Source organism: Corvus kubaryi, unplaced genomic scaffold, assembly GCF_017639235.1.
Source record: "Corvus kubaryi isolate FWS band 111438036 unplaced genomic scaffold, C.kubaryi_AGA036_p1.0 71, whole genome shotgun sequence".
Lineage (NCBI taxonomy): Eukaryota > Metazoa > Chordata > Aves > Passeriformes > Corvidae > Corvus > Corvus kubaryi.
The window spans coordinates 2,347,505-2,359,710 of NW_024582059.1; the positions used below are offsets into that span (position 1 = coordinate 2,347,505).

At 36.4% G+C, this 12,206-nt stretch overlaps 1 protein-coding gene across 2 annotated transcripts in view; it reads right to left on the reverse strand.

Moving 5' to 3' along the window:
• The window catches only part of TBCK (TBC1 domain containing kinase), a 112,828-nt gene that overhangs the window by 78,483 nt on the left and 22,139 nt on the right, over positions 1-12,206 (reverse strand). For both annotated transcript variants that reach the window (XM_042049700.1, XM_042049699.1), the window contains exons 4-12: positions 11,089-11,203; positions 9,529-9,602; positions 7,076-7,217; positions 6,542-6,602; positions 5,026-5,087; positions 4,214-4,275; positions 3,703-3,851; positions 2,629-2,767; positions 1,122-1,221 (exon numbers count right to left, since the gene is read on the reverse strand). In XM_042049700.1, the coding sequence (XP_041905634.1) occupies positions 1,122-1,221; positions 2,629-2,767; positions 3,703-3,851; positions 4,214-4,275; positions 5,026-5,087; positions 6,542-6,602; positions 7,076-7,217; positions 9,529-9,602; positions 11,089-11,203 (904 nt within the window). The remainder of the gene's footprint in view (positions 1-1,121; positions 1,222-2,628; positions 2,768-3,702; positions 3,852-4,213; positions 4,276-5,025; positions 5,088-6,541; positions 6,603-7,075; positions 7,218-9,528; positions 9,603-11,088; positions 11,204-12,206) is intronic.

The following is a 12,206-nucleotide window of genomic DNA, read 5'->3' on the forward strand; positions in this document are numbered from 1 at the left end:
CCAAAATGAAACTTCAGTATATAATTATTTCTTGCTGTACTTATAGAAGTAGGCAGCAATATCCAAAATTACAGATCAAAATGTTTAAAAAAAGCCTGAAAAAGCTGCCCTCTAGTAAGAATAACAGTAGGAGCTGCAGTGTGTATTATGTTGACAATAGTTGTTGCATATTTTTAACCTCCCTTCTGCCTCACAAGCCCCACTGACTTAGTGAAAAAAATAACCCAGTTCTCTGGTCTACCTTGATGCTTTTGTGTGAAGAAGTGCAAAGTTCTACCGAAGAAATGTGTTTACACAGTGTTTGACACACCACCTCCAAAAATAAGGTGGCAGAGTCAGGAGTCATCTTTTTTGTACTATCTCTGTAATCATATGGAAAGGGTTTTTTTAAAAAAACTGACAGAATTGCATTTGCTACTACAAAAAACAAGCTTCAAACAGTGCAGAAGTTTCCCAATTCAACAGCAATAAAGCTCCACATGAGCAAAGACGTGTAAACAATTAAAACATTTCAGTGGTATATGCAGTGAATCTTGTAACTGCTCATGACATCAAGCCAAATCATGAGTTATCCTATGTTGATTTTCCCAATGAAGACGGAAGAAAACTGCATTACAGCATTTTTGCAAAATGCTTTGAAGAGCTCTTTTGAACTAGCTGTTTCATAGATATATATTCCAAAGATTAGTAATCAACTAGTGGAAACTTGGTATCCAATGTTAAGTATAAAGCTTTTGAGGAGCTGAGACTGAACTGAGTTGATTTTTCTTTTAGATAATGTAAGCCATTGACAGAGTAATTAAAGCATACAGAAGACACTTACTTTTTAGCAACTGTGCAGAATACCAGGTACTACAGAACTATTTGCACTACACTGGAACAAAGCAGGTAACAGAAAAAGGAAATGGAGGGAAAGAAGGTAAATCTAATTTAGTAAGCTTTTGCAGACAAAGGAATTTAATAGCACAAATGAGAATCTGACTTGGACACCAAGAAGTGTTCTCTTGGAATCAGTGACACTTCCATTGGTAGAAACAGCAGTAGGAGCTGCTGTTACATATTCCCTTTAAACAAATGTTTCTGCAGAGAAGAACATAAGAAATGCACAATACTCCTCTTACGTTTCGGAGCTGGCACAGAGACAAAGTCACAGTTGTGTCATCTAGGAGGGAACTTCTATCTCGTCCTTGCCCAAAGCTCTCACCATCTTCTAATAAAAAGCTTCAAAAAGGAGAACAAAAAAAGAATCAGGTCATTTTATAACACAGGACTTGAGCTAGGAAAAATATTTCTTACATCAAGCAGTTTCCTCTTTAAAACAAAGTGTTAGGTCTTAGAAGTATACTGTACTGACTCTGCATGGCATGAAACCTGCTATCAAGGGAATGCACAATCACCTTAAATTATTCAGACAGCTTTTTTTGTAAAATGGCACATTTCAGGTTTTCTGTAACATTGCTTTGCACACAAAGGAAGAGTTATGAGACATGGGATTAATATTCCCTTTTATTCCTTGATCTGGCACAGACCAGGACTGTCATTCATTGTGAAAAGCAAAAATAAAATATTATTATCATATGAAAGCCAGTTCTCATCACGACAAAAAACCCCAAGCTAAAGTCTGACCTTTTCTGTTGCAGTCCATCTAAGGATACAAATGAATCCAAGGCAGAGAGTACACAAATTTTCCATTGCATGATGTTTTAAAAGTAGACCACATGAAACTGATTTTCAGAATTTAAGCTACCATTCTCAGTGTCACTTAAGAGTTAGACTGCATTTTTAAAATTAATTCCTCATCTTCAAGATAGACAGTAAGGTGGAAAATATTTTTCCCTCATAATTCAAAAGTACCTACATTCACCTATGGGCAAAGAAATAAGTAATCCCTCAAAAATCTCACACTAATTTTGATACCAAAAATAACACTTAAAATCTATATCCTTTTTTTTTTTAAAATAATCATATTGCATTTTGGCTGTACACATACTTCATCTGTTTTTTAAACAGAAACAGTAAATTGATATGTATGGGCACATAATTATGCTACTAAGATCAGGTTTTAGGATTAACACATGAATGTGCTACATAAAATTGCAACATGTGCAGCAGTAAAATAAAAGTAGCAATCACTACAATGCTGCTACAGAGTTCTAAGTCATAAAACGAAGCATTTTGAAAAAAAAAAATTAGCTGATCTGCTGAATAACTGGGTTGTCCATTAACTACTGCTGCTCTGTGAAAGAGAATTCAGAATGTGAGAATTTGCTACATAACAAATCACAATTACAAATATCCCTCTGAAGCACAGTGAGACATTATTACTAAAACTCAATTCTATTGGAAAGAGTGCAAAATTTAGGGACTTCCATTCAGTATTTTTCATTTCACCAGCATCTTTTCAAATTTCAGAAAGCAGCAAGTAGGTGACAGATACAAGGCATTCAAATAATGAATGAAATTGGGTAATAGGGGAAGTGGAATTTCCTGCTGTTAAAGAATGCCATTTTCAGTATTTTTCACATATACAGGTATTAAAACTAAATATGTTCTCTTGCCATCACTAGCATCCATCCATCCATCCATCATTTCTCCCTCCTTGTCCTTAAATTGCTTCTCCATCCTTACTTGGGAAGTGTGCAGACAGGTGGCTTTGATCGAATGATTTCCTTGTTGACAAGTTCTTTCTCCAAGTCTCCTCCAGCCAAACACCAGAGATAATAAACCTCTTCAATTGATCTTTCTGCTAGGTAATCATTATCTTCATCTGTTGGGAGAAATGACAAAAAAGTAAATTACAGCCTTTTAGGTAGTCTGTATTTCCTTCTACAAGTCTGAACACATACTATTGAAAAAAAATTATTCTGCTTGAAAGGTCATAACCTTAATGTGAAGTTACAGGAAAAGGGATTTTTCCTTTGCAAGTGCTCTTTAAGGAGATTTAAGGAAAGAAGTAATTTAAAAAGCAGATATTTCTGCAGTTTGCCATGAACCCCTCACATGAATACACTGAAGTGTGGACTTTTGCTTCCTGTGTGTTTTAAAAAAAACAAAACAAAACAAGTGTTTTGTACACAGCACTAAGACTTAAAATAAGAAACATGTGATTCCTACTGAGTAGTTATAATCTCTCTTCCCTTCACATACCATACTCATTCTAACAAGGTATAAAATCCTTGTCTAAGTGAGATTTTTTAAACATCTCCAAGTTCATAAGAAAAAACTAATGAGGATTTAGTAGAGGTAACATTTTCAACATACTCTAGTTTAAAACTTAGAAGTACATTTTAGTCCAGAATGTGACCTCTTTTACAAAGACCTTGTTTTCCAGTACTTCCAAAAATCATCTGATGCTATGACCTAGCAGAATCCAATTACCAGTAAGTGAAAAAAAAAATGACTTTATACCTGCATATGTCCAAATTCTAAAGACAAAAGATGACACTGCTTTTGCAACATGGACTTGAATACTAATGTTATTTTTTCCCTGAGGCTGAAGCACAAAATTAAGATTTGACTCCTCTGATTTGCACACATCCCTCAAAATGTTTGCCCACATCTCTGACCATTGAACAACTTATTGTGTTAATGTAGTGTTGTAACATTTAATAGTCTCTGTGAATAATTTTTTGGAGAGAAAATGCAATAACATTTTATTTTCCTTCCCCCTCCAATGACATTTATCCCACTACCTGCTTTTACCTTTACATAATTGACTTATGTCTTCAGGAAGTGTTAAATTAGCACACCTTGGAGAAGACGAGAACAGACCAGCAGGTTTGTGGAAGGGAGGATATAGTGAGGATACTTCACTGAACAAACTGTCATGTAGCAATTCCTCTGGAGTTGGCCTTAAATTAAGAGAAGAGGATAAAACAATTAGAGCAAAGTGCTCCCAAAAATGTTGCATTTCAGCAAAAAGGTCCCCAGTAACAAATACCAGCAAGTTACATTAAATTATATTGGATTTCAGAAATTTTAATAGCAAAAAATGTCTACTAATGTTTTTCAATTCATGCAGCATAACATACTAGCCTGTTTACAGCTCAAATTCAGACTTCTAATTCTTCTCATTTGCACACTGAAAAGCAGAAAACTGGGAATTTTTTATAGGTAGACCAAATATCAGTATTCCAAAAAAAGGTTCAGCAACAGTTCTTCTAATTTCATAGTAATCCACAGAGTTTACTAGGCCCTTGGACTGAATACTTGCCTCTTAGAAGGCTGGAACATAAGGCATTTCTTCAGTAGAGCTATGGCATTTTCAGAAAGGTCCTGAAACATAAGAAAAATATGGAGCAGGTCTGTTTATTACTGTCTTAATTCAGCAAGTCACTTGGCTCATACTTAACTTTTAACATACAGGCTATTCCTTTGAGGGCAATACAATTTCACACCTACGCACATGAGGTTAGCTGCGTGAGACCAAAATTCTGGGGAAGCAATTCTTCTCGCCTTCCAATCCTACATTTGATTTAGGGGAAAAAAAATCTGAAAAATTTGCAATGTGTGCAGCTTTTTACTTATTTTTTAATTTAGATATTCTGAACCCTGCTGGAAACAATGCAGTATCTGGCAACTTCCTTCTGCTAACAATCAGAACCCTTTCATATAATGTCCCAAAATATACAGACACTAAAATTCAGTGATTATTTTTGTGGGTAAGGAAAAGTTGAACTATAAAAATCTACGTTATCAGAATGTATAAAGTGGACCAGATAGAAGACTTAATTTCTGGAAGAAAAATACTTAACCTCCAAAACATTAAACAAAATTTATAACTTATTAAATTACCCAGAGAGCATTACATTTACTGAGACTGACAGCAATTTTAGGAAAGAATATCGCCAGTACTGGCTGTTTGAAAGGATCCAAGATATGTAGATTGGACTTCAAAATTTTTCATCATTTTGCAATACAGTAAGTGACCAAATGAATTAAAAAAATATATATGTGAAATACTATCCAACAGTAATAAAACATTCTGGATAAGACAGCATGGAAGAGCAAACTAGTTTCACAAACCTTAATAATATCAAGGCAACCATGTTCTTCAGCCAATACAGTTACAATATCATCCACACAGCCTTTGAAAAACAGAACAATAAAAAGGTAAAGATTATTAATAAAGTGATACCAATTAAACAGGATATCAGAGAAATATCCACTCCAATAAAAACCACTTAATTTTGGCTTTTTATTGACAATGCCACATCACTTGAAAATGAATTATCAAAATCAGAAATGAAAATTATTATAACCTATGCAGACAGAAGCCTAGGAAAGTTAAGTAGCACACCTAAGCTAAGAGTGAAAATCTTTTTACAGGCCTAGTAAATCCAGAGTGTCAGTCTCTGCCAAATAAAGTAAAACAGTCTTTCAGCTCATAAATAAAAAAAATTTTTAAAAAATCCTTGGAAGAACTTCAGGGTACCTACATGAGTCTTGAGGTCATTTTTCCCTCTGTTGCTCCTTGCAGATAATACTAGCAGTATTTTAGAACTTCTGTCATTACTTTACTGAATAAATAATTTCCAAGTCATGACATGAATGCTTTTCAGCAGATAAACCAACAACTTTCATTCAGATTGAAGTGGATGAAGATGCTTCAGGAAGCCTTGTTACCAAACCCCCAAAACAGTCAGAATTTCAGCACTCAAGCACTAACTGCTGAATGAAAAAAATGTTTCTTCCTACAGCAATTAATTTTAGCAGTATTGCTATTTGCTCCAGATAATAATAACTTACTGTTAAAGCTTCCAATTGCAAATTCATGCCTTTCCCCTTCCCATGGTTTATATATAAACACTACCAGAAATCAAGTTTTAAAAGCCACAAGAATAGTCCCACTTCTAACTCATTTACATTAAGCAAAAATTCCACATGTACAGTGATGTTTGAAGGTGAAACCACAGACAAAAGCCTGGGTTCACTAAACACTTCTCAGCTCTCTTTATTTCTGTCTTCTTATTTGAGTCCTGCTTCTCACTGCTTGGCCATTACTACACAGGCACTGCTAGTGTGGGGACAGCTTTCTTCAGTGGCATAAATTCCTAACTCATTTCAGAAACCCCCTGCAACACAAACCAACAAATAACCATGAAAACGACCATCATTCTGGAGCACACTTTCTTTTCTTTTCTTTTCTTTTCTTTTCTTTTCTTTTCTTTCCTTTCCTTTCCTTTCCTTTCCTTTCCTTTCCTTTTCTTTCCTTTCCTTTCCTTTCCTTTCCTTTCCTTTCCTTTCCTTTCCTTTCCTTTCCTTTCCTTTCCTTTCCTTTCCTTTCCTTTTTTCTTTTCTTTCTGTTAATAGTTTGCCCTTACTGTAACACACCCCCAGCTCTTCCCAAGGTTTTTTCCCCAGCATCCAGCTCCATACTTTCCCTAGAGAAGCAACATGCTACAAATGCCTATTTAAATCTGTAGATGAAAGATGACAAAGGTGAAGTGCTTTAGGTCTGAGCATAATAAGCTGATTAGTCTGTACAGCTCTAATCATAGAGCTGCTTGGAAATTTGAAAAAGTGATTTTGTGCTACTTACCTAACATAAGTATAAATTTCAATCTTTCTGCTATCTCCAAACTCTGAAATAATTTTCTCCCCTAAACAAATAACAAAGTCAAATTACAGTTGAATTTGAAAGAAACAGCTACTACATAAAAATATTTATGTAACATTGTATCCCATCTATATACAAAGCCAGTGAAACAAGCTTCTACATGTGAATTTTAGACATATCAAAACTACCTGTAAGAACAAAAAACCTTATTTACCCCAACTATGGCAGAAACATTTCATGCCACGATACAGTAAAAATGTATCATTGATAACTTCTCTTAAATGGAATACAGTCAAATTCTTGTGGCTCCACAGGCAACTATCCTCCATGGTTAACACATATACCAAGCATCCTATTCCTTGAACAACCACTACTGTCCAGGTAGGAGTGCTAACATATTCTGGTATTTGGGGTTGGGTGATGGGCAAGGTGTCATTAACCCCACGCTCAAGAACAATCAAGTTAATGAAACTATTCCCCTAGAGTCAAAATCAAGAGAACTATTCTTTTACATACCATGCAAAGCTCAAATAATATTACACCAAGAGACCACAGGTCTGATTTAGGGCCGGAAGGCAGAGGTTTCTCACACTGAGTGTGATCACTTGGTTTGCCTATCCCCTGTGCAATCACTTCAGGTGCCAGATACGATGGGTACCTAGAAAGATGCAGCAACATTAGATACTATCCTTTTTGTCCAAAAAGTGTTCCTATTCCATAATCAGAATAATTTGGCATTCTGAGAAACCAGAATACTGACTATTTTATTCAGTCAAAATCTACACATGGCAGCAAAGTTTCACTCCAGCATAGTGTTTATTACATAAAACGTCAAATCCCAATCACTAGTTCTGTCTTTTTGTGAAAGGAAACCTCAGCTTTAAAAGTGGTATGTTTACATGTCTTAGGGAAAACACACATTGAGTTTCTGCATTAGTATATTAAATAAATGTATCCTGGACTCATACTTAGGGATGGTGGCAGTATTCTTCTCCACTGATAGTGTATTCCCATCAAATAACTTTTGAATTTGCAAAAACAGTAACAAAAAGCGTTAAGGACACATGTTACCTTCTACTAGATAATTTTAAAATAGTATTATCATTTTTCTTTTTGTTAACAATTCACTATAATACCTAAAAAAATCTACAGCCATGTTTTGAAAGGAAACATCAGTTTCTTTTGGCCATGTATTTAAGAATCAGCTCAGTATTTCATTTGAAAATGACATGACACCTCAAAAAACCCAAAAGTGACAAAAACCTTACTGCAACAAAGCAGTGGTTTGTAGTACAGTATTGTCATAGGTTAGCAAGCATAGTCCCGGAAGGGACGTCCTTGCTAAGGGGTGCTTACAGTTTCCTCTGGGAACTGATAGAACCTATCAGCTGGCCAGTTTGAATATGGACAATTCTCTAAGCCACTTAAAGTTGTGATCACCTCTGTGATCCACATTTAAGAATAGGCAAACTCCCCCTCCAAGCTCTCTCTCGTTTCCGGCGCTGGGACAGGTGGCTGCAGGGCCTGAGCAGGGCCCAGTGGGCCCGGCCAGGCCCTGCTTGGGCCAGGCCGGGCCGGGCCACGGCCATCCTGAAGCCATGGACCTGTTCCAGCCATGGAACCCCCCCCCACTGCCTTGCCGTGGGCAGCCGGAGCGGCTCGGCTCTCCCCCCTCTCCACTGCGATAAGAAAAATTCAACATTCCAGCTGCAAAGCTGCAAGGCCGAGGTGAGATTAACCCTTTTTATTGCTATGAAGAGCTGAAAACCTGAGGGAAGAGAGAGAGGAGATGCTTAAAGCTGAAATTCTGTTGTGAAGCTATGATATATCAGAGTATCCTGTTGTAATTTCATGAAGATATGGGGGGTGGAGTGTTCAACTCGTGAGCAAAAGCACCTGCGCTGAGATAGGCAGATGCTGACGCAGCTGTAATTTCATGAGAAGTTTGGACAGGGAGAGATGGACCAGATGAGGACTTTTGCTCCAAACGGGAAAGGAGAAAACCTCAGTTCCTAGAGATGCTCCCAGAGATAGTCCTAAAGATGAAGATGATGAAGACCCTTTGCTCCCAGGGAAGGAGAAGGGCCTCTGTTTTGGTTTCTGAATGGCTCAACCTTAAAATTGTACCCCAAAAAACTTCAAGAGTGGACCCTCGAAAGCAGTTGCGGGAAAAGCTGCAAGTCGGAGGAAAGGACTCACACGCAGGCAGAGAGACTCCTCTTCCTAAATGGACTGAACAATATTTGGAAGTGGGCGGCTGTCTCGTTGTGATACTGTTTTCATAGCATGAGCAAGAAGAGACTTCTCTTTCTAAATGGACTGAACAAGGTTATTATGGAAGTGGTAAACAGACTGAACATCTTAAGGGTTGTCTTTTCACATTGTCAGTGGGAGAAGGGAGGAAGGTGGGGGGAGGAGGAGAGTTCTGAAGGTGGTATAATTTTTTTCTTCTTTTAGGTCTGTTAATAAACTTCTTTATATTCTTTCAAGTTTAGTGCCTGTTTTGCATTTCTCCTAATTCTTATCTCACAGCAGATAAACAGTAATGAGTATTTTGGACCAAACCACTACACTAAATTGGTGTTTCCGCCCGGTTACAAACCGAACCCGCGACAAGTATGATCACTTGAAAATAAATCATAAAATTATAAAGAGACAGAAAGCCTACATTGGTGGGCAATAGTAAAGTACTGGTTGTGCATTTCCCTAAGTTTGAAGTTAGGAATCCAAGTCATAGGGAACTATCAGTATCTGAAAGCAAATCTAGGGAATAAAGACTGACATCACAGACTTGTGATAACATGCTGGCATGGTACCCCTTCTCTATTTTTCATTCATCTCACCTAGTCAGATGACAACCTCTTTAGTGCCATTATCAGAAGCTTCTGTATAAGGGGTGCTCTAAACATCGTATGTTTCCTGCAAAAATACATCTCTGATACATTTGTACTGTGTAGCTAAATCCTTACCCTATAGGAAAATCAACATCAACACCTTGAGCAGTCATATGGTAGAGTCCGAATTTCGCCAACTTCACGTGTCCCTGAAAAAGGAAAAATAAACAATCAAGAGCAGCAGAATTCAACATTGGAAGAACCTGTGTTTAAGTTAAAAAAGTTCAAAAAAATTCAAAAATCATTTCAAAGTGCATTAGCTGTCAGAGGACAGAAACCTGTAAAAAGCACCCTTTTACATTTCTGTCTCATCTATTATGTAGAAGTTCACTGCAAGTTAAAGAGGTGCTTATTTCTAATGTTTTTACTTCTTAAGAGTATTAAGTAAATCACTTTGTTTGGAAAACATCGTAACTTTTTAAGTTACAGTATATTTTCAGTAATTGAAAAGGCTTAAATACGCCACTGAACATTTTTCCTCTTTGAAAACTGTTCAAAATCCTGTCTGACTCCTAGAGCTCCCTAAACATGATTAGGCTCCACTATTCCCTCAACTCTTCTCTTTACCCAGCCTTGCTCCTGTATACCTCCCATCAACTCACTACTATCTTGCTCTCCTTAACTGTATCAACACCTATTTCAAACAAACAATTTTTCTAGGTACTTTGTTTTTATTTGTGAAGACAGAAAGCTAACAACAAAAAGTTAGGCATAGAAGTTAAACTGAAGCCTTATTTCTGCTGGATTTTGAATTGCACTCAGCCAGCCTCCAGATGGTGCAACAGAGAAGGCTACATCAGAAAGCTTTCTAAGGGCAGGGGAGAGCTTAAAAGTTTACTGTCTTACAGCCCTCTTCTGTTCTTTTAATGATTTTAGGAGTATCTTAAAATTCTAGAGTACTTTTGCATGTTGGAGCATTATTATGATATTCATTTGTTTACAACCATATAAAAATATACGTGTTCCTTATTTTTATCCTCTTCTTTCTCTTTGCCTTCCAAGAGGAAGATCTAATTATTCTACCTAAACTGAGTAAAAAAAGGATGGATAGAGGAATTATACAGACAGGTAAAACTCTTTAGCTGTTGGTTCTGATGAAGAAACTGCTCCAAGTACAATAGCATATATTAATTTCTCTCAACTTTTATGAGCAGAAATTATATTCCACACTGCCAACTCAATAGTCTGTGATAACAGAACAGATACTTAAATTTGAATAATTTAACATGAACAAAAAACTATCTTGATATCTTAAAAGTCAAGTATCATAGCACCGTGGAACACAAGAAATATTATTGACAGGTAATTAGCTATAAGAAGTATTTTTCTATTCAAACAGCTAGGAAGGTCTTGTAACTAATTACAATGATGACAAGTAGACCTACATTACCACTTTGAGAAGAAAAGGGAGAAACAGTGTGTTTTGGGATAGAAGAAAACAGAAAAATAAATTCTGAAATACATTTGAAACATGTGAAATGGAGGAAAACTGTAGTTTTAAAAAATAAAACATCTTTCCAGATATGCAATTTTTTTCCCTATTGGAAGGACTGTGACCATCCAGTCTCCATCTATGACACAGCACGGCACTTGTTAGCAGCAAACAAACCCATAGATTTATTTCTGTAGCTGTACCTTTCGATCCAAAAGAATATTGCAAGGGGAGAGTGCTCGGTGGACCATCCCATGTTTATTCATATATTGTAAACCTTGCAAAACCTCATATGCTATGCATAAGATCCTTGAAGAACTGAAAAAAAACAAACAAACCAACAACATGTTACAGTGAATGTTTTCCTTTTTAATCTGTAAAACTGTAGTGTTCCACAGCTACTCCAAACAAAAGTGAGACATTTACAATTCCAGAACAGTTTAAGGGATCAGCATTGAATATGGTGGGACAAGTTCAGTGCCATACACACCCCAAGACACACACATATCCTCAAAATCCCACAACTAGTTTTTTTCACCCTGAAATTGGTCCTTAGGAAATGTAGAAAATGCTGACAAAGTATAGAATTCTCTCTGCAATAGAAACTCACCTACTCAGGGAAAAAAAATTCTCTACCCTCCCTTATTTTCATTTGCTCTTAAGTATTCTACTGATATTCATTAAAAAGTTCAGCTGAACAAGTTTTTGAAACTCAGATGTTAACTAGAGCTTATTCAGAAGACAGCATAGATGCCTGACTAGATCATACCTGTAGTCTTCAGTAATCTCAAAATCTAACATAAGAAAAAGAAAGGGCAGAAGACTGCATTTTCAGCACATTTTGTTTTACAGCCTTGGAAGTATCAACCTTACCATCTTTGTCAAGAAACTTACCATCTAAAGCATTTTGACATAACTATGTATTTTAACAAAAGTTACCATTTACTTTAAGGACTGATAGCCTTAAAGAGGAGTTTCTGTGAGTAAGCAATTGGGAATTTGTACCAGATCACCAGTAACAGGCTTCCAAAGTGCACCCAAAATAAGAACAAAAGGCACAGATGTCATGTCACCCAGAGAGATTCCATTTAACTTTCTACTCTTCCTCATTCTGTCTACTCCCCCTCAGCCATTTCAGGTCTTTTTTGTATCTTTTCCTCTGCAGGCACTGGTTTGCACAACATCCAAAAGCAAAGCGTATCTACTTATAAAGACCTACATTTTTTTTTAAAAGACCATTCCTTTTTTTTTTTTTTTTTTTGTATTTCATTGTTAAAGAATAACATACAACAGCATTCTGGAAGATATTCACCACCTTCTC